Below are 26,149 nucleotides of genomic sequence, written 5' to 3'. Positions count from 1 at the left end.
GTGTGTGTGTGTGTGTGTGTGTGTGCGCGTGTGTGTGTGTGTGTGTGTGTGCGTGTGTGCGTGTGTGTCTGTCCACTGCTCAATCTCACTCACTGTAGACTCTAGTAAGAGATGCACTCAGGAGCTAGATTGATGCAAGCACCTGTGTGTGTGTGTGTGTGTGTGTGTGTGTGTGTGTGTGTGTGTGTGTGTGTGTGTGTTTGTGTTTATTACTGTGTTTGAGGTGGACACACAGTGCGTCGCCGCAGCTGTAATAGAAGTTTCTGAGTGAGCAGCTTTTAGATCAGGGGGGGGGAACCTTTTTCCTATCAAGGGCCATTTTCTTTTTACAACATCCTTCGAGGGCCGTACTAATTATTGAACTCATAACTTACATTTTTTTAAGACACAGCCCATTCATTTCACCTTTCTTATATATGCTGTGCAAAAAAGCAACTTTTTTATCCAGTATCTTTCTGTTTTATCAGAAATCCTTTATTAGTCCCACAACGGGGAAATGTATCTCGTCACAGCAAAAGAACATATGAAGTAAAAAGGCAGTACACAATAATTAAATAGAATAAAAACTAATATAAGTTCCAAGAGGTTGATAGAAAATAAAGTGAGTATTGCACATGGCAGTGATAACTGCACAGCAGTGGTGGAACAGTCTGTTCTTGGTGTGGTGGTCTACCTCTCTATCTGTCCATGTTTTCATGTTACGCTCTGCAGAGAGCTGCTTGTTGGGCCAAACTCCACCGAAGAGCGTTAACTTTCTCCAAACGCACTCGTCCTGTCAGCTCGTGCAGTTCGGCATGTTGTAGTAATGATGCTCAAGATTATTTTTAATCGCCGCAAGTACGTCCGCACAAACTAGACACACTGGCCTTTTACTTCCACAAAGAAATAATCGTTCGTCCATTTCTCCTGGAAAGTGCAACATTCTGCATCCAGCTTTCTCTGTTTTACACTCGCCACGCTGCGCTCACTGATGTCAACGACTGTCTCGTTTAATACTGAAGTTTGACATGACGTGACCACGTGATGACACGTTCCGCTCGTGTTGTGTTCAAGGACCCTGACCTTGGCCAGGAAAAACAGTCATTCCCCCGTTTAAAATATTGCTGTCTAGTTTTTTTTGCTTTTTTTGCTAGTGGATTTGTTTTGCGTGCGTTTTACGAATTACTTCGAGGGCCGGACCAAATGGCCGGAGGTTCCCCACCCCTGTTTTAGATCATCTAGTCCTCTCTAATAAAAGTCCACTCATCTGCTGCATCTTGTTTGTCTTTCTCTCCCCTTGTTCTCCTCAATATCAATACCTCAAATAATCTCCCCTTGATATTTTCTCACCTCCTCCATCTTCACACTCTCCTTCCGTTCACTCATCACCTCCTCGCACCTATATTCTTCCTTCCTTCCCTCCCTCTGCTCCTATCCTGCCTCATGCTGTCATTCACCCCATCTCTTTACCCGTCTACACTTATTCCCTTCTTTGCTTGCCTGAACACCTCTTTACCTCCTAAAACTCTCCTCTCTCCTCTCTCATCTCTCCTCTCTCCTCACAGTGCTCCAGGATGTAGACAGCTCCTCCCTGGAGGCCAACTACCAGAGCTTTGCTAGTCTGATGGAGCAGCGGCTGGCCGAGCTATTCCTGGTGGCTGGCAGGCAGGGCCCTCGGACGGCACGATCTCGGCGGGCCACCACCGTAGGGAGCTACACCGTACAGGTAGGTGGGAATGGGATTTGTGTGTCATTGTGTGTATTACCAGTGGTGGTGATGGCAAGATTGCGTTTACACTTGTATATTTATTTGCTTTAAGACAACCAGTTTGCACCTTTCAAAGTGACCACACATATTTGTTAGCTACATAATTTCTACAGTTTTAGTTCATGATATGGTCTCTGCGGCTCTGTGAGGCTGCACTTACAGTAAGCATGGCAGTTGTTTGTGCTAAATGCTTATGTCAGAATAGCAACATGCTCACAATGATCATGTGAACATGCTGATGTAGCAGGTGTAATGTTTACCATACCGTGTTAGCATGCTTACACGCATGGAAGTATAGTTATTGTACAACTGGTACTCAGTGGCATGTCATTAGCTTTGCAGACAATTGGTCATGAACACATTCAAACAAAGGGATTTGACCTGATGATGATTCTGGATGAAAATTGTACAAATGTTGACCTGCTGGTGCTTGATATCAGTAGGATTCATCCTCTGAGGAACCTCAATTTAAAATGTCATGGCAATCCACAACATGGTGGATATACAGTCAGAGCCACTCCCCTGAATACATATACATGTATATATGTATATATATATATATATATATATATATATATATATATATATATATATATACATGTATATATATCTTATCCAGAGTGACTTACAGTGAACTAACTACAGGGACAGTCCCCCTGGAGCAACTCAGGGTTAAGTACCTTGCTCAAAGGCACAATGGTTTGGAAGGCGTACCACCAGACCACTAGGCTATCGAGGCACCGGTGGTGATATATTGAAGAAAGCTCCAACATCTTCCAAAAAGTGTGAAACACAACATGGAAAGAGATTTTCAACATTCGCGCTGCAAAATCTTAAGTTATTAGTTGATGTATTAGTTAATTCTTTTATAATTGAGAAAACTCATCACATGCATCAACAAGGAAGGTTCCTACAACTGTCTTTGCCACACAGTCTCAAACCTTCAAACATAATAAATAATAATAAATAGGCAAATTAATCAATAACGATTAGACAAAAATTGTTTTAATGAATGCTAAACAGCTCTCAAATCTCTGCAAGTAGTTTAATTGTTTACTGAAATGAAACTACTGGCTGCTGCCAATGAAAACCATGGAAAATAAATCATAGTACACTATGCTTTGGAAAACAACTTGTATGAGATTTGTTAGTCCTGTTCTAAGAGAGTACAGTCATTTCAAACGGGTCAATCTTAACATTATTTTGAGTTAGTAGTGTGGGATAATTGTATAGTATTTGAATTGAAGGTATTCAAAAGCACAGAAGTACAAAGGTTTGTGTTAGTTTCTGTCAACTCCCTGCCAAATGTTCTATATTCTGCAAATTAGGACTTCCTGGGATTTATGCCTAACACACCCTAAAGGTTTTATGTTGAGTCACAGATGACCAGTTTTATGGCTGCAGAAGAAAGAGACTAGGAGAGGTTTACAGAGCGAGGGGAAGACGGGTTGTAGCGAGGGGAGACATCTTCCAGCCATTTAATACCACACATCCCTTCTTTTTATGACAAAATCAAATTAAAAGACTTGATTAAACCGTGTGATGTGTTCGTCAAATAAAAAAAGCGTTTGATGTGTGATGAAAAGAAATTGAGATTTCAAGTGACTCAGTTATCCCCGAGTGTCTTCCCCAACTGCAGTTATCTTGCAGCAAAAGGTTCGTCGTGATCAAAGCAGCCGAGATGATTCAGGATTTCGAATGGGCAACTGTAGATACAGTAAAGCAGGGATTTATTATGTGTTGGGCTGGAGGAGGAAAGGATTGTGTATTCAATCTGGCTATACATTATATGTTGTGCTGATATATACTTTAAACTATGCTAAAGACACTCTTTTGAACGAATGAGTCTAGAGCAGGGGTGGCCAACCAGTCAGAGGTTAAGAGCCAAAAATGTTACTATGTTACTGCAAAGAGCCACATCATACACAGTCACAGATGTGCACCCCTCCCCCTCTCATTCTTTCTTTTGTTCTCAGCCTTTCTCTGTGCTCACGCTCTTCCTCCCCTCTCTCTCACACAGACTAAATGAAAATCTAAAACACACACACTCAAAGACCCTCCCTCCCAAAGACACACACACCCTCACACAGACAGACACACTGACACTCTGCTCAGACAGATTTATTGTAAATGTCACACACCATAATATTGACAGAAATGGAATTAAACCTCTCCTACCTGTATTCAGAGGCCAGTTATTATCAACAATGAACATTGTGTGCACTCTCACACACAAACTCTCTGTTGCATATTGGGTTGTTTGCTTTCTCAGGGAGGCACCGGTGGCTTGTCCGCTTGCTTTTAGCAGAGAGGGGAAATGCGCTAATTCTCCCTGAAGATGTGTGTTAAACGGTTTCAGTTTGTTAACGTAAATACACTTTGCACTAGGTCAGGCAGCATTTTTAACTTTCCCTGCAGATGTTTAACTTCTGCCTGCGAAGTTCAGTACCTTTGGGGAATTCTTGGTCGATGTTAGCATGGAGTGAGGTGAAATGGCGCTGAAGATTTGAAGCCTTGAAATGGGCTAATGATGTCTGGCATATAAGGCAAACGGCTTGCGTTCGATAAAAAAATATGAACTCTCCCACTCTACTGAAAACGTCCGATGTTCGTCTTCGTATTTTCGCTTAGCCGCATTTTTTCCTGCCATTTTAGGATCGAACTCAGATGGTCAGATCGTGTTTACTCAATGTTTTTCCCCCCTCTAAGGTGATTGGTCGTGATTGGCTCTTGGGCCACATCAAAATTAGACATGCTTTCATGCTCTCATACTGACACCACACATACACACACGTACACACTCACACACACACAAATAAAATTCAATATGAACTGAAGAGCCGCATGAAACTGGGCCACCCCTGGTCTAGAGCTAATATGTAATAGTAATGTGGTTCGTATGTAGCCATATAAGAAACGTTTTGTAGAATACTATTATCAGTTTACAGTGTTTCTCACCGTGCGACGGGGGGGCTGGGGGTGGATGAGGTCCGTGCAAGCGTGCGTGGCACGGTTTCTCTTTCCCCTCTCCTTTCTTCCGCTCTGTAGGTGTGTGCGCACGTGTGTGTGTGTCAGCTGCGAAGCCCCGCCCTTCACAAAATGGAGCGAAGGAGAGAATGTGAATGCGCAAAGTACACCATACAAACTGAAACGTGCACATAAATTAGATCAATAGCATAAGCCTTTAGTGTATTTAATAAAAGAGACCTGTCAATGTGAAAAGTGAGAAAAAAAATTAATTTCAGGCGGGGCTCCGTTGGCGGGGCGCAGCGCCCCTCCAAGACAATGGTATGGGAAACACTGGTTTAAGATATTAGATTCTTTGTCCTCTTCCAGATGGTGGGCATGCGTCGACTGCCTGGTCCCAAGAACCCAGCAGAGATGACCTACTACGCCCAGCTGAACGGAGCACCCATGACCGGATCCACCGCTGCCAAGACCCTCAGCAGTCTGGACTCCCAGACCATGGCTCTGACACTGGGATACTTTGTACAAGTGCAGGCTGAACGTAAGATTGTTATCTTGCTTGGCAGTGTTATGTTACATTAATAACAATTCATATGTGTAAAGTACCAAGAAAGTCAGGTACAAGAGAAGCAATGCAAATGAAAGGTGTTATTTCCCCAGATGTCAGTGTGAGAGTGGTCTCCAGGGGGACATCCATGATAATGTAATTAAGTAAAGGCAGGGGTTAAAATGGGATTTGGCAGGTGGGGGAACCCTAATTTATACACCGCTGTCGTAGAAATGACATTACACATACATTTGTTATGATTATGTTACTTACATTTTTTTTAAAAACTAGCAACTCTACAACTTTGCGGACACAGCCGAACATCAAACAAGTGCAACAAGACGTAGCAAGCCAGCTAATATTACTCACTAGTCCTGAGAGGCAGCTGAACCCGGCTCTGTTGTCCACTCACCCAACTGCGGTGTAAACATTAACACTCCCCCGGTGCTCCGAGCTCCCAGCACGGGTAAATACCATTTCTGTAAATCACTGTGTGTTGAGGTAGAGCAGCTGAAGCACATCAACATTTTTTCCATAAATTATGATCCAGATTCACAAAAGAAATCATCTTAGTGCCCTAAAACTTTAAGCTGTTGTCCCATTAGAACCTAGTGGGACTGACAGAGAAACCAGTTTCTGTATTATAAGTCAGCGTATAGCATCAATTTTGAAGCTGTTATTTTATGACAATAGTTACATATTGTTGCTTTAATTAACTTTTTATTTTTTGCTTCCTTTAAATAATTTAAATGATCCCTCTCTGGAGATAAATGTAGGGTGAAAATCTTTTTAAATGATTTGCCACCGTTGGGGGGGAGGGTCCAGGCTTAATATTACGGGTGCACTGGTCCCTCCTTAACCTGACGCGGCAGAAGTTTACACAGAACCATCTGAGAAGCCGTCATTGGAAACTGCAAAATACTTGCCAGGTGATTGGATGAACCACCTGTCAATCAAACTCTGGCTTCGGCCAGTCGGGAGAAAAGACTTTCATGCAAAGCAATCCTATTACAGCATATACTAACTGCCGTCTCGTCACACACACCTAATCCACGCCCGTACTGCCAGTAGCTCCTCACAGGCATAGAGGACACTGATTGGACACTGGCCGACCGATACAAACACATTACTTGAAATCTGACAAGATGTTTTGGTGTGCAATATATGATCCTGCGATTCTTGCGATCTCGTTGTCGCAAGAATCCAGCTGCCTATTTCTTATCTGAGAAATCCATATTTAGCTATAGATATGTGAGAGGCATCAATCTGCTCTAACTGATCTAACTCCTGGTAAGAACGTGAATAGACGTATTTTCCAAAATGTTGAACGATACCGAAGTCTATGTACTTGTAGATTTATTCCAGCAATATAAATAATTTGCATAAGATAGGACTCTTTTCTGTTTTCCTTTTGCATATTTACACACATATTTTTGGCCTACATACTTATGCAAATGGTTACATACATATTTACAGATGCACAGAGCACACTTCTCATTCAGCAGCCATTGTAGAAACACCACACTGCTGAATAATTCACAGTTTAACTGCTCTTTAGGATGTATCTGTTGAACTCAAGTGTAACAGCTCTGGTTTACCAGAACTATTGTGAAGCTTTTGGGTTCTCCAAATATTTTCAAAATGCCCTCCAGTGTGCATCAAATAAAGCTTCAGAATACAAATACAAATTATAAATCATAAATTCTAAATCAGATTGTTTTTCCACACTTATCTGATTCAGAGGATTGTAGTTGTAGATGTTCATACTGTAGCTGCTGATGAGGATAAAGTGTTCCCTCTCACCTTGTCTATCTCACATTTACTCAGAATCTATTATTAACAGACTGGAGAGATACCAACAACCATCAGCACCCTTCACAGCTCCTCGCACTGTAAGAAGGAGCTGTGAAGGGCGCTGATGGTTGTGGGCATTGTGCTGGAACTGAACACAGTGTTCTTATAAAAATCATTTAGATAGTTAGCCTAGCTTAGCATAAGACAATGGGGGAAACAGTTGGCCTGGCTCTGTCCAAGGGCGACGTAATCCACCTACCAGCACATCAAACAAACAAACAAAACATAGTTGGATGAATGCTATTTCCGCTATGTTACATATTCATATCACTCAGGAAAATAACACAGTATTATACAATGTGTTATATTAATAGCAATCTAAAAATGGAAAATGATGTGCATATTGCCTTACTTGAAATCACATCTAGTTATTGTTAGTCCTCCTACGTTATGATTTTTAGGAGAATATTGAGAGTAAAAACATTTTGATTAAATGGGGTTTTCTTGAAAAACTTGCAGAGGATATTTTTGTGTCTGCAGTCTTCCTTTCAGGCTGCAGGTACAGCTGCCGCTCTGAGCTCACAGTAATACTTGAAAGAAACTCAGATGAGCATCAACTTAATTTATCAACTCCTCTTTTCCTTCATCTGCATTTCAGATGTGTCCACAGATGTGAGTAATGTTAATCTAACTGAAACTGTAAAAGTGAGAAGGACAAAATGAGAATTAAAAAAATGAAAGGGACATGCCCCCCCCCAGAGGGAAATTAAACGAAGAAGATATAAGTGTTTTAGTTTTAGCTGGTGCAAAAAGGCAGAGTTTTCTTTTAAGCTCTTTGCAATAAGATAATCTGCTGGCTCTAGCTCTATTCACAGCGTACTAACATGAGTGGTGTCAATCTTCACATCAAACATATTTCCCAAAATGTCCAACTACTCTTTCAAGTATGTACAAGTGCTCGTGTCTAGAGGTAACCCTCGATTTGTGAAACTCTCGTGAGTTGGATAAGGTTGGGCATTGACCTGAATGGTTAAGGTAATGATAGGTCGTCTGGCAGCAAGTCCCGTGAGAGTTTGACAGTTTTCGCAAATCAAGGGTCACCGTCTAGAAACGACCGTAAAAGTGCTGAACAGCCTGATTCGCTGTGTTTATTTCTGCATGCCTTGTCTCTTGTATTATAAAGTGTGTGCCTTGTTGTCACTGGAGGGTCATTGAGTTGACAAACTGCTCAGGAATGATTGAACGCACAATTAAATACTGAGGAATTATATCTGTGTGTTTTTAGCTGTGGTAAAGACGCCGCCAAGCAACCTGTGGATCATGGCCGTTCTGACGCCTCTGTTCCTGTTGATGGTGGTGATCGTCATGGTGTCCTTCATTATGTGTAAGAGGAACAGGGTCATTTTCAAAACTGGCGCCTTCAGAAACTTCAAAACCCGCTCCAAGGTAAGACTTACCCAAACTTAGTCGTCCAACTTCATCCCTTTCTCTTGCTTTTGTTTAATGTCTTATTAAGTTCCTTAAGTTGTTCCTTTCTATCTTCTTTTTCTCGTTCTACTCTTTGTTCTTCATGTTCTTCTTTCTTTCTCCTACTGTTATAAAACAATCAGCTGTTGCCTCACTCTTGGGGAGTAAAGTCTCACCCCATAATGTTCAAACAGCACCGCTTCACCTTAAAGAGGAACTACACCCAAAATTCATACTGGTAGAAAGAAAGGCCAAAAGTATTAGTAAACATGAACAACTCTCTCCCAAATCCAAAAACTAAAGTATTAAAATGTGTGCTAAAACTAAAACCTGTGATGTTATTAAGTATACAGTGTGGAGCTGCTGAATTGTGAAAGATGTTTTAGATGACAGCCAGGGAAATGTTCTGAGTATCCGGGGACATTTTCTGTTTCACAACTGAGAACACTACAGTAGAAAAAAGCTCATTTGGGTAATAAAAAAAAAGCAAACAAACATTATGCAGGTCCACACATTCAGTCTATGGAGCAGCTTCAGACTTTAGACTACGTGTGAGACTTCTCTGGGATCTGGCTTTGAGAGAGAGAGAGTAGCTTTGAACTTGGCCATGGACATAATCTTGGGAATCTTAATTTAGCTGGTGTTCCCCTTAAACGTGTCCCAAAAGCCAATTCTACAGTGACATTTCAACAAAGGATTACACAACCTGGTTCTAAATGAGTGACACATCACACAGCAAACTGAAGTTGGTTCTTCAGGTCAGGGAGATGTAATCCCATCTGTGCGGTCCTCTCATTTGTTTTCTCGCTGCCCAATAGCCCATGGTCATTGCTAATCATGCATGCTTTGAAGACTAATCGGCTGAGAAAAAATGGGCAGGGCTCAGTGTACTGGAAGTGAACCTTAGGGTAATGTTGGCCCTTTCACAATAATAGCGTTCACTCAACATCAACTCATTTGAGGTTAAATAGAAATCAATCATTTCAAATGAGCATGTGTCACATAGATTGCCAACAGCTGGTTTGATCCGGTCAGATTGTTCTCCTGCACACAGTGTATGATGCCAGAACAACAGCTGCTTGTGTTGCTGCAGTCAGTGAAGTGGTAAACAGGCAATAAGCTGGACAGCCTCATTCACTCTGAAGAGGCTCTTCACTCGGCCCGGCTTTGTTCAAAATCCCATAATCTTCCAGTGTGATTCACATTTGATATCATGATTAGACTCCAATGAGGATTCCTGTCATTGGCTACACATGCACTGAATAACTTCTTATTGACCACTCTCTGGTTAAGGTCTTATTCAGGTCAAGCTGTTCACACAGACTAATGATACCCAGCAAAGGAATCCTAATGTTATGAATAAACCAGTGTACAGAATATGTCTTTCTACAGATCAAAGAAGACTTAAGACCTTTGACCATCAGTAAAATATTCCCTCCTCAACTGAGCTGTAGTGGAAACACACTTGTATCTCTACAAATATCCTTACATTGTTTCTTAGGCTCCTCAGTAATATCTTGATCGAGCAAGCAAATGTACTTTTACAGGCTTAAATCAAAATGTACCCATAATGCAGTGCTGTTGTGTACAAGAAAACCAAAAGAGGAGCAGTAAGTTAGTTTGATCCCACAGTCAGGTTTAAGCTGTTTTGATCCAACACAAATATGTTAACATGTGGCAATCCAAAATAAAGTTACTTAAATCACTGAAATTTCATTACTCTTTATCCTAAATCAGTGGTTCTCAACCTTTTTTGGGCCAGCGCCACCCTATCCATTATCCAGGTCCCATCAAATAAAATGTAGGCTTCCTGTTTGTCTCCCCTGAATTCTAATGTTGATTATTATTCTGTTTGTATTATTCCAATTATTATTCTTAGTATTTATAATTTATATTACATATTGATTATATTAATTTAGTATTTAAATTCTTATAATATTTTTCTTATTATTAGGCTACTATATTTTGTTATTATAGAAACAAATTCTCTGAGATTGAAGTTACATAATAACATTTCAAAATAATAATAAATATTATATTATTAAACAAATGTTTTGTTGTTTTAACCTTCAATTGCCCTGATACACCATGCACCCAGGGAGCAAACAAAGACATTTTATTAAGGAGTGTTAAACAAATGCAACGTTAAGAAGATTCAATCTTTAATCTGTGTCATAGACTGCAGCCAATCAGAGACGGGTCAGACATTCAAACACAGGAGCCTCAGAAATGTGAAATAATTTGCACTCTTAAGTGATCCAACAATAAACGAGCTCAAAGAAACAAGTCTGAGGCGCTGCCCCCCCCAACAGAACCCCGTGTTTTATGTTATATAAATATATAGCGCCAAATGTGCTCTTTTATTAAATAAATCAAACGCTTATGTTATTTATCTAATTTATGTGCACCTTTCCGTGTTTACTGCGTTACTTTGCGAATTCACATTCTCTCCGTTTCGCGAACAAACGAGAGAGGAAAGGAAAGTAGAGAACTACAAAGTGCAAAAAATTCAACACATTAATTATAAATGGAGCGATGTCGACTCCAACGTTCAGAAATTCAGGCGAAAATATCCGCGTTTTTTAAACACCTGAATCAGCAGCAGTGATGCTGGTGTTAGCTCTGCTGATGTTAGCTCTGCTGATGTTAGCTCTGCTGGTGTTAGCTCTGCTGGTGTTAGCTCTGCTGATGTTAGCTCTGCTATAACGTTAGCTCTGCTATAACGTTAGCTCTGCTATAATGTTAGCTCTGCTATAATGTTAGCTCTGCTGATGTTAGCTCTGCTATAACATTAGCTCTGCTGGTGTTAGCTCTGCTGGTGTTAGCTCTGCTGGTGTTAGCTCTGCTGCTACGAGCAGCCAGAATGCAGCTCGTCTGCTGCTGGTCCAAGTTCCGACCAGACCCGTAGTGTTTTAACATTAATTCAGATTAGTCTTATTCATGGTGTATATTTGGAATAACATTAATGCTTTCAAGCAGTGGTGTCTGAGGGGGACGGCGCTTGTTTTTGTTTTTCAAGCAGCACTTTATCGCTCAGCAAAAGAAAAAGAAAAGTCTAAAGACACACAATGTTAACTTTATTCAAACGCACTCGACTCGTCCTTTCAGCTCGTGCAGTTTGGCATGTTTCACGCTGTAACGCAGCTCGAGAGCCTTTTTCATGACCGCAAGCGCGTCCACACAAACACTGGCCTTTTACTTCCACAAAGAAATATACGTTCGTCCATTTCTCCTGGAACATTCCGCATCCACCTTTCTCTTTGTTACACTCGGCATGCAATATTGAAGTTTTTGACATGACTTGACCACGTGATGACACGTTCCGCTCGTGTTGTGTTCAAGGACCCTGACCTTGGCCAGGAAAAACAGTCAGTCGCCGGTTATATTCTATATCTGACTAGATTTGGATTTTTTTTTTTGGAGTAGATTTTTTGCGTGTGTTTATGAATTACCTCACGGGCCGTACACACAGACGCCCCCCAAAGGCACGTGAATGCCCCCCTTTCTAAAATATTGCTTCCAGCAACCCCCTGAAGTCCTCTGAATGCCCCCTTGGGGGGCGCTGCCGCCCCCGGTGAGAACCCCTGTCCTAAATGCTTCCTTTCGACACCATTTGCACACAATTAATTTGCATTGTGGATTAATGAGATCAAATTTGCATCAAAGTAGACAAACTATATATTACTCCTTTAGGATAAAAAAAGCTGAATATATCTCATTTTCATAGTTCAGACCATCATTTCTGTCAGTTACGATGCTGTAACACTGTACTCACTAAGCTAAAATGTGGGAACATGGTAACATTGTGACAGCAAAGACTGACAGGGCAAGAAACAAGGTCAGACAAGTTATAAACAAGCAACATCAGTTTATTCAGATTATGTAACGATGTGTTCACACAATTAAAGTAAGTAAGTGTGTTGTGGTAAGAAGAACTAGGACTAGTCTGTAAACTGTGGGACTGAACAGACCTCTATAACAGTTAATCTGTTAGCATGTTGACTGACCACTGACCACTGTTGCAAGTTATAACATTATCTTTAGCACCAGTAGAGTACTGTAGAGAATGTCATTTGTTGTCCTGGTTCAGTGTCCTATCCTATCTTGTCCTATCCTATGCTGTCCTATTCTATTTTACCCTATCCTGTCCTGTCCTGTCCTATCTGGTCAATTCCCATTATGCACTATACTATTCTGTTATTATATTAACCCCACCCTGACCTTGTCCCTCTGAATCTCTCCCTGTAGACCTCATATCGAAGGGAGGGCAGTTACCACCACCAGGTATTCACTAGACACTGGTTAGGTGGATTAATGACTGCCTGACTCATTTAATTAATTAATTAATTAATGCATTAAAGGGATAGTTAAGATGTTTTTAAGTGAGGTTGTATGAGGTACTTATCCATAGTGAGTGTATTACCTACAGTAGTTGGCGGTCGGCACACCCCTAGTTTGGAGAAACAGACAGGAGTAGCAGCACGGAAAGAATGCAATGCACTGCTCTGGACGGCGCAGCAGCCAAACTTATTTTCGCCACCTAAAACAATCGATATCAGTTTAAGTGTAAAGCTATATTTAGACATCGCTTTACCTTCCCATCAGACAACCCTTTCCGACAGCGAACTGAAGCCGTTAGAGTAATAATCTATGCTCTCTTTAAAGTCCCCAAACTCCATTGATAAAGACAGTAATTTGACCTAGCAAAGAAAACTGAAGTTGCTGGTTGGTTTGTTTGTGTTATTGTATGACTTGGTTAGTGTGGATTCACCAAGGTCATGCAATAAGACAAACAAACTAACCAATCGATGCAGCTGTAGACCATCAATCCTGTGTTCTGCAAGGTAAAATGACTGTTTTTCTCTAAGGAGTCCAGTGTTTCCCCTAGGTTTACTGCTTTGAAGGGGTGCTCACCGTGTGCGTGCGTGTAGCGAGGGGAGGGATTGCGGGCGCGTGCGTGTAGCGGGGGGGGATTGTGTGCGCGTGCGTGGCATGGTTTCTATTATTATTATTATTATTAGCTCTCCCCTCTCCTTTCTTCCGCTCTGTAGGTGTGTGCGCACGGGTAGGTGTGTGTCAGCTGCGAAGCCCCGCCCTTCGCAAAACGGAGCGAAGGAGAGAATGTGAATGTGCAAAGTAGACTACAAACTGAAACGTGCACATAAATTAGATCAATAGCATAAGCGTTTAGTTTAGTTTTCACACCTGTCAATGTGAAAAGTGAGTTGTGAATAAAAAATAAAAAATGTTTTTTTAATTCGAGGAGAAAAAGAAAAACACCTTGAATTTCAGACAATGGTAGGGGAAACACTGGAGTCTGGTGACTTTGAAGAGAGCATAGATAATGGCTTCACATCCCCGTCAGAAAGGTTTGTGTGACATTAAGGTAAAGCTATGAAAGTATTATAAATATAGTGTACACATAAACTGCTTCTCCAAACTGGGGCGTGCCAACCGTTATCTACTGTAGGTACCACATACAAACCCACTTCAAAAAAGCTTAACTATTCCTTTCAAAATAAATGAGTTAGTGCATTGTTTGCTGATTTGGACTGAATGACAGATAATGACTCTGATGATCAACTTGTGTAAAACTGCCTTGTTGGCTGCTTATTTCTGTATGTGCTGCCTGTCGTTGTTGCTGGGTAAACTTGTGCATGTGGCTACTGTGCTGTGGACATGACTTATTCCTCCACCCTCACTGGCTATTTGTAGATCAATAGGAGGAGAGAGGAGGGGGCATTGAGGAAAGGTGAACTATAATGGGGGTGTAAAATTCACAGGCACATTTTTTAAGATTGAAATTGTTTTGGTTTGAGTCAATCGGCTGAATTAACAAGGAGAGGCCAGCTCGTAAAAAGAGCCAAATGAGCTGAAACCTGCCAGCCAGAAGACGCTATTCTTAAACCGGGGCTCATAAACATGAATAGCGGAAAGGAGGCTCAAAACATGCAAACCAAACCAATCTATTTTTATTATGTAGCATCCATAAAAAGTGACTCAAGCTTGTGTCATCAGCCTCTCTGCCAGTTCCTTTCCCTTTCAAGCCTGTCATTTTATCCTCTCAGATGAAGCCCCTCTCATCTCACAGTGGCTCAGCATGAACTCTACACAGACCCCCAACCCAATTCTTTTTTATATGAGGTTCTCCACTGAATTATGTACTTTATCATGACTAGATGGATCGATAGATAGATAGATAGATAGATAGATAGATAGATAGATAGATAGATAGATACTTTATTAATCCCGAGGGAAATTTAGGCCCAAAGACTAGACCCAAAGCAGAGCATTGGCCACATATAACTGATGAAAGAAATCTGCTAAAATGCTTTGAATTACAAAGTACAATGCAGAGGTGGTTACTGTTGTTGTGGTGGAGCATGTCAGCTGATTTGCAGTTATTTTGGTCCAGCCTTTCTCGTCCTCATCCCTCGAGAGGCAAAGTGAGGTGAGTGACAGCTGGAGGGATGGTTGGGTAGGCAGGACATTTATGTGATGGAGTAATGGAGCTGGTGTGACGCCACAGCACAGCAGGGTGTAAACACACCAAATGTACAGTATGTACATGACGTGTCTGTGTTGTCCCTGCTCTACTGTATCTCCTTATACTACAGTATTATATTAACATCTCAGTTTCCATGATCAAAGGTTTTGTTTGCTTTTTCAATCGTTTGCAAACATTTAACATTATATTTAGTTTTCCGAGAGAGCGCATCAAATATTAAAGAGTCCCGAAATATAAGAATTCAGGAGTGGTGCCGTGAGGCTACAATCACTGTTCTTATCCACAGCGGTATTTACACTCTTCCTCTCCCAAACAGTGGCATGCATGAGCAAATGAGATAAATATTTCACACAGGGGTTTAGTTTGGAAAGAGCTTGTGGCAAGTGGCAACCTGGAGTTAAACACTTCTAGTTTCCTGATTAAGCAAAGATCTAAATGTTTTCAAGTTGATCTTAAGACTCACGTGCACACATGTGCATGGAAAGAGTTACTTGTCACTGTAGTTTTGACTTTTTAGATAGTAAACACAGAGATGTGACAGGAATTGAGGTGATGGATAGATACGGTAGGAATCATTACAAATAAATAATCCTCATCAAACCGATAGCCGATGGGTTCCGAGATTGTATGAATACTAACCTGACCTAAGAAAATTAATGGACTCCATCTAATCGATGTACTGTGTGTATTTGTGTGTCTGTATGCATGTGTGTGTGTGATCTGCTCCTACCTCACTCACCTATCAGTCACCATGCAGGACAAGCTAAAGCTGCTGATCAATACTCTGGTTTATATTAGGTCTGCATGTGTGTTTAAGCATTAAACTGACTTCATCACTCTTTACATACGCTGTGCAGGCAGAACATTCTTCAAAATGGCTTTTACTCCCTCTGTGCTTTCTTGTATAGGCGTGAAGCCTCAGATAGTTGTACAATAGAGGTGGAATCAGCAAAAGTAGAGGCAATCCATTTCTCATTTGTAAGGTGTTCAATGAAAGTACAGTGCACTGGCTGCCATTTAAAGAGCTCAAGGTATTTTGCATTTTGCTGCATCATGGCCCACAGCTGCCCCAGGAGGAGTTTATCTAACCGGTGCAGCACCATACTGATGCGCCCCAGTCTCCACTGCAGTGTGTCTTATTTTACTTCCTAAATGCACCCACTCTTTGGTATGTAATTTGTTTTTGGCATGCAGCTCTGTGGTACGCTTCCACTATTCGCCCTTCTAGAGCTGAATCTAAATCAATATGGCCGCAGGGGGATTAGAGCATATCTCGTCCATCTGCTGTACCTCATCAAGCTGCTGTTGGCTGTTGCTCTGAGTTAAAATTAGACGAGAGGAGAAGCTTCTGTTCGATAGTGCAGGAAAGGAAAACAAGTGTGTATAATTTGGTGGTGCAGAGGGGTCATGCTTGCAGTCACTTTACATGACATCTTTCAGTAAAAGATGGACCTGTTGTAACCGTCGTTCTCTCTCTTCTTGTTACTGTTCTAAATGGATGTGGAGAGAACCACCATCCATCTCTGACAGACTGATCAGAGGCTTGCGCCTGCCATAAGCCTTGTCCGCAGCCAAAGTCTTCACTAAACTGAGCTGCTCACAGAAGATGAAAGATGGCCATTTGTTAAGTCAACATTCTGTCAGTGGACAGTGGAAGAGAGTGAGAGATGGTGGTGGAGATATGGCAAAGAAAAGGTTTAGAGAGGAAGAAAAGGAGGAGACAAATGGAAATGAGGATATGTGAGTTTGAAAAGAACAGACAGAGAAAGGAACAGACCTTGAGCCAGTGCAGTAAAAAGCACACTTTTCAAGGTTAGGCCCCTCGGCCCTGTCATTTCTGAGAATCCATACTGTCTCCATGCATGACATCCATTACCCACCAGCCACTGAATGACGCATCTTTTACTGTCAATGTGCAGGTCGTCACTTTCAGTTCAACACCCCTGACACTACGTCTAATGTTTGCACCTCATCAATCCATACACATAATGTATATGGTTTGAGAGAGAGAGAGAGAGAGACACACACACACACACACACACACACACACACACACACACACACACACACACACACACACACACACACACAGCTAAACTCCCACTCAACCTGTGAACAGCATGAGGCCATAGGCAAATTATTGTTTGCACTCTTGATACATTTTTCCCACGACAGGGTCACAACTGTCATCATACATCACTTCAGCGTGTAGAAGGTGCGTGCACATACTCGCACAATCAATCCATATATTAATGCCATGGTGAGAGTGTCTCTGTCTCCCTCTCTCTCTCTCTGCCTGTCTGTCCTATATGAGCATGTATCAATTTCCTGACACTCATCTACAGCTGCAGCCACGTGTGTTGGAGGTAGCAGATGGCACAGTGGTGTAAATGACTGATGAATTATTAAGAACACCGTCAACCGGATGCCCACGCTGCCTAACCTCACATGCACTCAGAATTTAGCATGCATCATCACATGCATTAGGCGTTCCATTTTAGAGCAGCTCAAAATAGAAAATGGGAGGCAAAAAATTAGGATTTCGTCTGCTTAGTTGTGTAACCTAAAAAGAGTCTTTGGCTGCTTTTTTATCTCTCTCTCCATATTCTGTTCTGTAAATTGAAAGGTATTTAGTAATACAAAGAATGTGTGCAGGCCTTGGAGGCTTTAGCAAAACACATCTTCTACTACTTTTCTCTCTTTGTCTCTTTATGCTAAAACCCCTGACTTCAAAGGTGCTGTTAAGCTTTATTATTTATATATTTTTAAACTTTTTCATTATGCCAGCCGTGGTGTTCAGAGAATGACAAAAACGTATTTGGGGAGGGAGGTCTATCCAATTACCTTTATCTGAAATGGAAGCAGCACGCTTTTATTCATATATTATTATTCAGGAAACCATGTCATGTTAGCTGTAAGCAACTCCGTCATCTGTTCAGAAAATCTAAATGCTACACTTTGAAAGACTTTGCTATTGATCAGATCGGAATAAAAAAAAAAGACTTAATCCGTTTGTTCATTTTGTTTGTTGCTGTATTTAAATGCGGTGGTATGTTTTACGCATTCAAATATACACAGTGTCATGAAGAGTGGCGCAGGTGCACGCAAACGCAGGAGATGGCAAGCAACAGGAATTTTAACAGCAAATAACTTTCATTTAAGGTTAGGTGCAGGCAAGACAAAACAGAACGTCATGTGACAAACACACAAGGATCCAACAGGGACTAGACAGAAAATCAGGGCTAATCAGATGAGCGGAGGAAGTGCAGACAAAAAAAAACAGGTGGGAAAATGCAAAGACAGGAAGTAAAAACCAGACATGAGACTTAAACAGGAAACGGATCAATCAAAAGCCGGGATCATCTAGTACAGGGGTCACCAACCTTTTTGATACTGAGAGCTACTTCAAGGGTACTGAATAATACAAAGGGCTACTTGTTTGATACAAACTTCCTGAATAACATAGTTGCATGGTTCACCTTTAATGATAATATTATCATTAATAATAATAATAATAATAATAATAATAATCATGATAAATATTCATATATGTATGTATATGAAGAGACTGTCTGATCACCTGTTAATGTTAATTATTCCTCACAATGATTAACAATGATTTACCATGGTAGGAAACACAGATATATTTAAACATGCAACATTATTTATGTTCTCAATCTATTTCAACATTTGAAAGTCAGAGTTATCACATCTCTGATATTTCTGTAAATATCTTTATTGACAGTTTTGTATGAATCAGCACATTTGTAGCATTTGGTTCAAAATCACACCAGTTATATTTTAGTACAAAGTATCACTTCTGTAAAAACATTAAGGAAATCATTAACTGTCACATCTTCAAATCATATCCTGTTTGTACAAACCACTAACTTTGTAACATCGGAGAGAGTGGAGATGACATCGGAACCTTTCTTCTCGTCTTAGAACAGTGTTTTCAACAACATCATTGCACCTTTCAAGACCTCTCCGTCCGAAAGGCTTTCTTGTACTTTATTAATAATGTGCAGCTCTAAATGAAGCTTCCGTTGCTTTCTGTGACTTGTTCACTGGCCTCGTGAAAAGAGATGCTGCTGTCTAAAGCTTTAACTCACAGCTTGTTCTGCCCGCAGTGCTGCAGGTGGGGAGTGAGTTAGTTAGTTAGCATGGTAGCTTTCGTGACACGTACTGAAGTGTCTCCACAATGTGCCGCTTTGCCGTCACCCTGCAAATGAGACATACACACTTTTCTTTCACTGTTGTAAAAAGAATTCTCCCTCCCAATCATTGTGAAAATTGTTAGTTTTCTTTCGCTTTTCTGCCGTGTTTAGTGTAAAAACACACCTAGCGCCCCATCGTAGCTGCTCCCGCTAGGTTGTCTCAGCGAAAAGGGAAATGGAGATTTAGCTTGTGCGTGGAATTGAACTCTGATCCCTACAGGGTTCGAGTTCATATACATAAAACATTTTTGTCTTTGAAATTCTATATTCAATATTGTCCCAGGGGGTCCGCGGGGGTACTGCAGGGGGGTCGCAAAATTGTTTGTAGATAAAACACTCACATTCCCTCCTCTGCTCTGAGCGGGACTTCGCTCCAGACACACACACCTACTGTCAGAGACAGAGCGGAGGAAAGAAGAGGGGTGAACTAAAAGTAATTCATCAGACTTTCGTGTTTATAGAGCTGGCCCTGCTTTGCTGTGGTCCGGCCAAAAACTACGATAAACAGGAAACCTATGGTGTGAAGACAACTAACTTCACAGAGCAGAGAGTTTATATGTATCAGCCCAACTATAATGTGATACATGAAACCAAAAGTATTGAATAGTTGGAAAACACCACATTATTATGGTGACTCCAGCTTCGTCAAGATGCATAACAGTCCACTTGAATATGTATAAGGACGGCATTACATCATGCTGTAACCACAACTGCCTTTCTGGTGCATTTCTGATTATAATAACTAATGCTACATTTTATGTTATAAAACAAGATGACGCAAACTTCTTTACAATATATTTGGTGAAACTGAAAGGAATTGGATTTTTATGCTCTGCTGCAGCAAATCACATGTCCTTTATTCTCCTTCGGGAGAAAACAAAATACCCAAAAGGCAGAAATGTGTTTTATGAAATGACTTTTTGATGGCGTTCCATTACATTTCATTTAGCTGACGCTTCTGTCCAAAGAGACTTGCAATAAGTCTGCATTAACCATGACAGAATTCTGTTATCATAGAGAACTTGTTTTCATGCAGCTAATCAATCCTTTCTTTTGAAACTGTATTTGCATAAAGCAGTATCATCATTGTTCTATCAGGCAGACGGTCACTTTAACTAACAGCCAGACGACTACAGAAAACAAGCCACAGACTTTGAACAACTGATTAGCGTTCCTGCTAAAGTCTCCTTCTTATCTCTTTTCTATACTTTGCTATGCTCCTTTGAAACATGCATCATGGTGTAAGTGCTTTATCACTCATTACTATTATGGTGGCTTATAAATGATATTGATTCACAGTGTTTTCATACCAATTATCAGCCTGTGCTACGTACTGTAGTAAGGATGAAAAGCTACTGTACTGTGGAACTGTGTATCTTGTGCCTTTGCATGTGCTGTATTTCCTGAGTGGCTTTTGGTACAATGCATCAATCCAACAGGCAAACAGAAAACCATTTTTTAAACACAAGAAATATTCTTTCTGAGTAATTCTGCTAAACATTGGGAAAACAAACACTGAAGCATCTTTTTAGCCAATCTGTTTGAGAATGTAAGCTCCAAACTTCACTTCCTGAATGGATTGATCTACCAGCTATTGTAGCTTTGACCTTGTACAAATCAAGGTTTTTCTGACTCCTGGTGTGTGTGATCCTTTCTCTGCCAGCCTGTCCAGGGCTTTGACTACGCCAAAAAGCACATGGGTCGAACGGGTGATGAAACTGTTTCCGTTACCAAGGAGACGCTGGTGCTGGGGCTGCCTGTACGAGATGCCCCACTGTCACTGTCATTGGATAAGAAGGTCCACCTGGATGGGACCGGCAGCAAGAGGCCTTCATCTGCTGACATACACAAAGGAAGGTAAGAAAGCTAATGGCTGTTTGCCTCCATGGATTCTTATGTGTTTGTTTTGGATCAGTATAGTAGATTATAGTTGAACAGTATTAGTGATTCATGATTTGGATATGAGCATATCTCACCTCAAATATTAGAATATAATGTTAGATATGATGCTATTTGATTTTACGTATTAGTTGTGTATCAATACTCTAAGAAACCCTTTACCTGAATTAATTTGGGTGTGGCACTTTGCTCATATATCACACATATAACGCTTAATAATATGTAGTACTACTACTGACTATATATAAACTGTCAGAAGTCAGAAGCTATGGAAATGAGTGAACCCTTTCATTTTGGGTGGTAATTACTTTTGCATAAAAAGAGTCAAGTTTAAAATACACATCACACGTTTGACATATTACACCCTAAAGTTGTTATTGTTAATCATAGACTGTATGCAGTATATAGTCCCTTTCACATATGCAGTCTATCCCTTAAGTGATCAGGAACATTTCCTGCAGGGTTTATGTGTGACTGTGAGCTGGGATCGATATTGAGGAAAATCTGTACCATCAATTTCCCAACAAAAAAACAAAGATTTAAGTGAAAGGCTGGACGGCTGTGTTGTGAATGAAAGCAGTAACATTGCAGGGACAAGCACATAAAGGGTTACGTCCTTCAGACGAAAGAAGGACAGCGTTCACGACATTGCTTTGATTTGACTTGTCCCTTGGAAACTTGTTGAATATTAAATATATTTTAAGAACATGGGCTCTGGACAAAAACAGCTCCTCAACCTGCAATCCTTCTGCTGCGTACACCAACATCCGGCCTCGCTCCATCTTCTTCTTCTGGAGAGTTTCATGGCGGTTGTCGTCCATAAGTGTTGCGTTATCGCTGTCTGCTGGAATGTCCCTTGCCAGTTTATTCTGGCATAGACTTGGTGTGAAAATGCGCAAGATGGAAATATTCCTAAATGTAGTGCATGTGTGAATAGTGAATCACTGGCGGTGCCTGAAAGGTTATACCAGTAATTTACCAGGACATATATGTGAAGGAGGCTTAAGATTTGCTGTAAAAGCTAAAATGTTAGCAAATTCTTGCCTAGTTATGCATCCCGCAGACCTTGGGAAACATTAGCATTCATTTGGAGTCGTGTTTCTGGCAACCTGATGAATGTTCAGTCCAAGATTCATGCTCCTTTTACATCTGACACTAAAACACTTCATCGAGCTGAGGGAAACTGTAGAGTCCGGTGATCATTCTCTCCAGTTGGTCATGACCGACACCTTTCATGTTAGGCATTTCAACCATTAATCATACAAATATATTTATTAGTGCAGCTTTAAAGCTATTTCAATTAATACTAACCAAATGCTTTGTTATGGCGTCACAATCTACATATTTAAAGACAGACTACAGACCACAACATGTCACTCAGCTCTAACTGTGATAGATGCCAGTCAGAGCCTGAGAAGAGGTCACTTCAGCACATTGCTGACATCATAATACATAATTCATTACAAATGTAGATGTTTTGTCAAAGCCTGCTAATTCAAATCATCCTTTTAGCCTGTGATTCTGCAGATACAGAGTTGAAATAGGGAGCTGACATACTGTTCCCAGCTGGAAGCCTTGGGAACCACAAAGTTTTTGAGCAGCAGTGTCATTTAGCGAACAAGCCAGCGACACAACCCCGAGCTCTTCAGCAGAACCAGACATCGGTGTTTGCTTGTGCATCGCAGTGTTAAGCCAGAGAGAAGCCAACAGTAAGCAGTGCACACTCTGACAGATTGACATGATCTGAAGATAAGTCCAGTGTTAGCAAGAAGCTGTTTGGAGACCGTAAAAAGATAGAATCCGTGTATTTACATGCACATTTGGATAAAACAAATGACACTAGGTATTTAGAACTGCTGGTTTTAACAGCGCTGCGACTGATACACCGATGTGTACTGTCGCAAGAGCAAAGGAAGTTAAGGTGCCACATTCAGCATTTTAGCAGGCATAGATCATTTCAACAGTAAATCTGAGCTGTTAACAGCCTAACACCTATCTGAGCCACAGTCTGACACATACATCCTGTTGGGCTACAAAGGTTTCCTTCTAGCAAAGAGGCTGTTAATTACAACAGGTTACGTTTCTCCTTCACTCATGAGCAGGATGCAATCAACATTAGAAACAGATTTTTAGTGCAGATTCGACACCAGAGATTTAGGATAAAAATAGACAGCTCAGTCTGTCTGTAAGAACCTGCTGTGAGTGAGGGGGTTTATTACTGGGGATGATTCAATCATTCAGGACTCCTGATAGATCTGCCGGACGTTGTAGCAGGCTGTGTAATCTCATGTGAACACAGGCTGGCCACAAGGCACTGGAGTGTCGCACATTTTCCTCCACTCATAAATATTGCACTGTCGAGCAACTATTACTATTTAAACAGCCTCAGCCTCTATAGCTGCCATGGAAAAGCTGCTTCATCGTATCCAACACGAGTGTTGTCAGAAAAGGAACGATACGTTTCAGTGAGATGTTTGGAGAGACATGTCTCAGTAGGGGTGGAGGATGGACTATTTGTAATGGGCAACACTATTTATCAGCTCCTAGAAGATATACAGAGAAGAAATATAATGGATACTCAGTTTCAAGTTTCAAGTTTTATTTGTTAATGCAAGTTAACACAGGGTCAACAGTACAATGAAATGTGTGCGAGAGAGACAGCATGTCAGCTCAGCTAGATCAGCAAAATTAAATTATATATATATATATGAAATATTTTAAAATAAGTACTATATACAATTACAATTGAGTTGAACAATGATGACAAAAGTTACAAAATTACAAAAAAAAACTTATGTACATATATGAAGAGAAAAAATATACGAAGTAAAATATATTTAAATATATTTAGATTTATTTAGATTATATTGTAGATACTAAAAGATAGTGCCATCTAATAAGATGTAAACAGCATCAGAATATTTGCTGTAATCGTCTCTGTCGCCCTGTTGAGACAATTTGCCACAAACGTCCCAGCTTAGTGTGATCGAAACTTACAGACATCAAACACAAAGTGCTTCAGCAGAAATACTTCTCTACAGTGGCGTTAACCAAACATAGAGCCCCAGAAATCAGTTTAGAAATCATATTACAAAGGTGCTCCTTATAAATTCAGATCTTTTGTCACAGTCGTCAGATTCTTCTTTTTTCAGCATTCAAAGTAATGTCTGTACAGTTTCAAGTTATTTACTGTCATATGTACAACAATTACAGAGAAGCAGTCGTGAGATCTTAGGCTCCATCAATTCTCAGTTAAATATGTATAAATAGAAAAACATACAAGTAAAAATGTGAATCTAAGACATAAAACAGTGCAGAATTTACAATATAGGGATACAATAATATATATATATATATATATATATATATATATATAGTGTTGGTTAACAGTATTGCCAATAGAATAGCAGGGATGTAGTAAATAAGTAATAAGAAGTTGTATTATTGTATAATAACAGTTTTATTTAGACTCAGTTTTGATTGACCTCGCTGGGGTTAAACTACAAATCATGTTTTATCACAGTTCAAATATATTATAAATGTTAGTTTGTATATTTTGTGAGCATCTAATGCAGTACATGTACGGCAAGAGGAGTATATATAGTAGTAGAAAACTATTTAACACAGAAAGTAGGGCAGTCCAGATGATTTCCTATAGCTTCCTCACCCTCTGCCCCAGTATATCCAGATACAGATACAGATGCAACTGTAGCTGCCTCAAGATTGTCTCATTAAAGGAAATGCAAACCCATATTCACCTATTCAAGCCCATATCATATACATACCACCTGTTTTGTCCTCTCATTAGCAGGAATAACCAGTAGAGGATTTTAAACTCCCTACAAACTAAGGAATGTGGAGCCTCTGCTCATTACGATCACATGGAATCAAATGGTTTCTTTCTGCCAAATTCTGCACCCCAGACTGACTTTCAGGAAGAAAAAAAGACTTCCAAATCCATTAGGTAGTGTGCAGATAATTATCTACAAGAAAATGTATGAAAATCATTTGACTTCAGCCGAAACAAGTCTGATGTCATTCTGACCCACAGCAGTAACGAGTCACTTGAAAACAGGATTGAAGACTAAAAAACTAGAGCACCGAATGCTTTCGCAACTTAATCTCAAAACTGAGTGAAAGATATTGGATTTGTTTTAGAGGTCTGTGTTATTGGAAACACGAGCTCATGGGACGAGACAAACCTCTACTATGATTTTACAAAAAAGCTAATCAAATCCTTATGAGCTAAACTCTCCGATAAACAGATGGTCATTTGAAGGTGGATTAGACTGGTTTACTGTATGTCTGGAATAACATAAGATTACAAAACTGGATGGTGGATATTGTCGAATGTGGCATTTAATTTTAGAGTATTTTTACATATATTTTATCTGTCTCTGTAATTTCTTCTGCACTAATCTTCTTTGTTATTGTCTTCTATTTTCTATGCATGAGCAATGAACATGATTTGTAAACATCTGTCGTAATCACACCAAAACACCAAAACATTCTGATTCCCAATAGATTCACCAGGATTATAAATTATAATCTGCTGAAATACTCAGCAGAATGCTGAAAACTATTTTTTAAAACTTCCATTCCCAACATTTCTCTTCTAGCAGCTACACCTACACACCCACCCACATTGGCATCTTTCTTTTGGGAAGTCAAAAATGAGACGCATCATGCATCCTTTCACAGAAATGCAAATTCAGGAACACGCGCGCAAGACAGTGCCTCATATTTACACACCAATAAACAAAAATGAATAGAGGTGGGATTAGTTGTGCTTTGCTTCTCAAGGATGATAAACACATGTATATTTATAACCCTGGCTATAGCCATGCCAGAGGGAGCCATTCAGTGTAACAATGATGACACTGTAAATGGCTGGAAGAGCTGGCATAGTGCGATAATCAGCTTTACCAACCTGTATATGTGCATACAAGTATCTTATGGGGAGCCATTTTTCAAAGAAGGTATCATAGGTTATTCTACCACCT

The 26,149-nt window shown here is 40.4% G+C and overlaps 1 protein-coding gene across 4 annotated transcripts in view; it reads left to right on the top strand.

The window, feature by feature from the left end:
- Positions 1-26,149, top strand: part of kiaa1549la (KIAA1549-like a) — a 110,667-nt gene that overhangs the window by 59,346 nt on the left and 25,172 nt on the right. For 3 of the 4 annotated variants that reach the window (XM_029434338.1, XM_029434336.1, XM_029434334.1), the window contains 5 exons: positions 1,545-1,705; positions 5,084-5,255; positions 8,341-8,501; positions 12,771-12,806; positions 20,911-21,104. In XM_029434338.1, the coding sequence (XP_029290198.1) occupies positions 1,545-1,705; positions 5,084-5,255; positions 8,341-8,501; positions 12,771-12,806; positions 20,911-21,104 (724 nt within the window). The remainder of the gene's footprint in view (positions 1-1,544; positions 1,706-5,083; positions 5,256-8,340; positions 8,502-12,770; positions 12,807-20,910; positions 21,105-26,149) is intronic. The other variant, XM_029434337.1, reaches the window with a different exon arrangement.

Source organism: Cottoperca gobio, chromosome 6, assembly GCF_900634415.1.
Source record: "Cottoperca gobio chromosome 6, fCotGob3.1, whole genome shotgun sequence".
NCBI lineage: Eukaryota > Metazoa > Chordata > Actinopteri > Perciformes > Bovichtidae > Cottoperca > Cottoperca gobio.
This window is presented reverse-complemented; position numbering and strand designations above follow the sequence as displayed.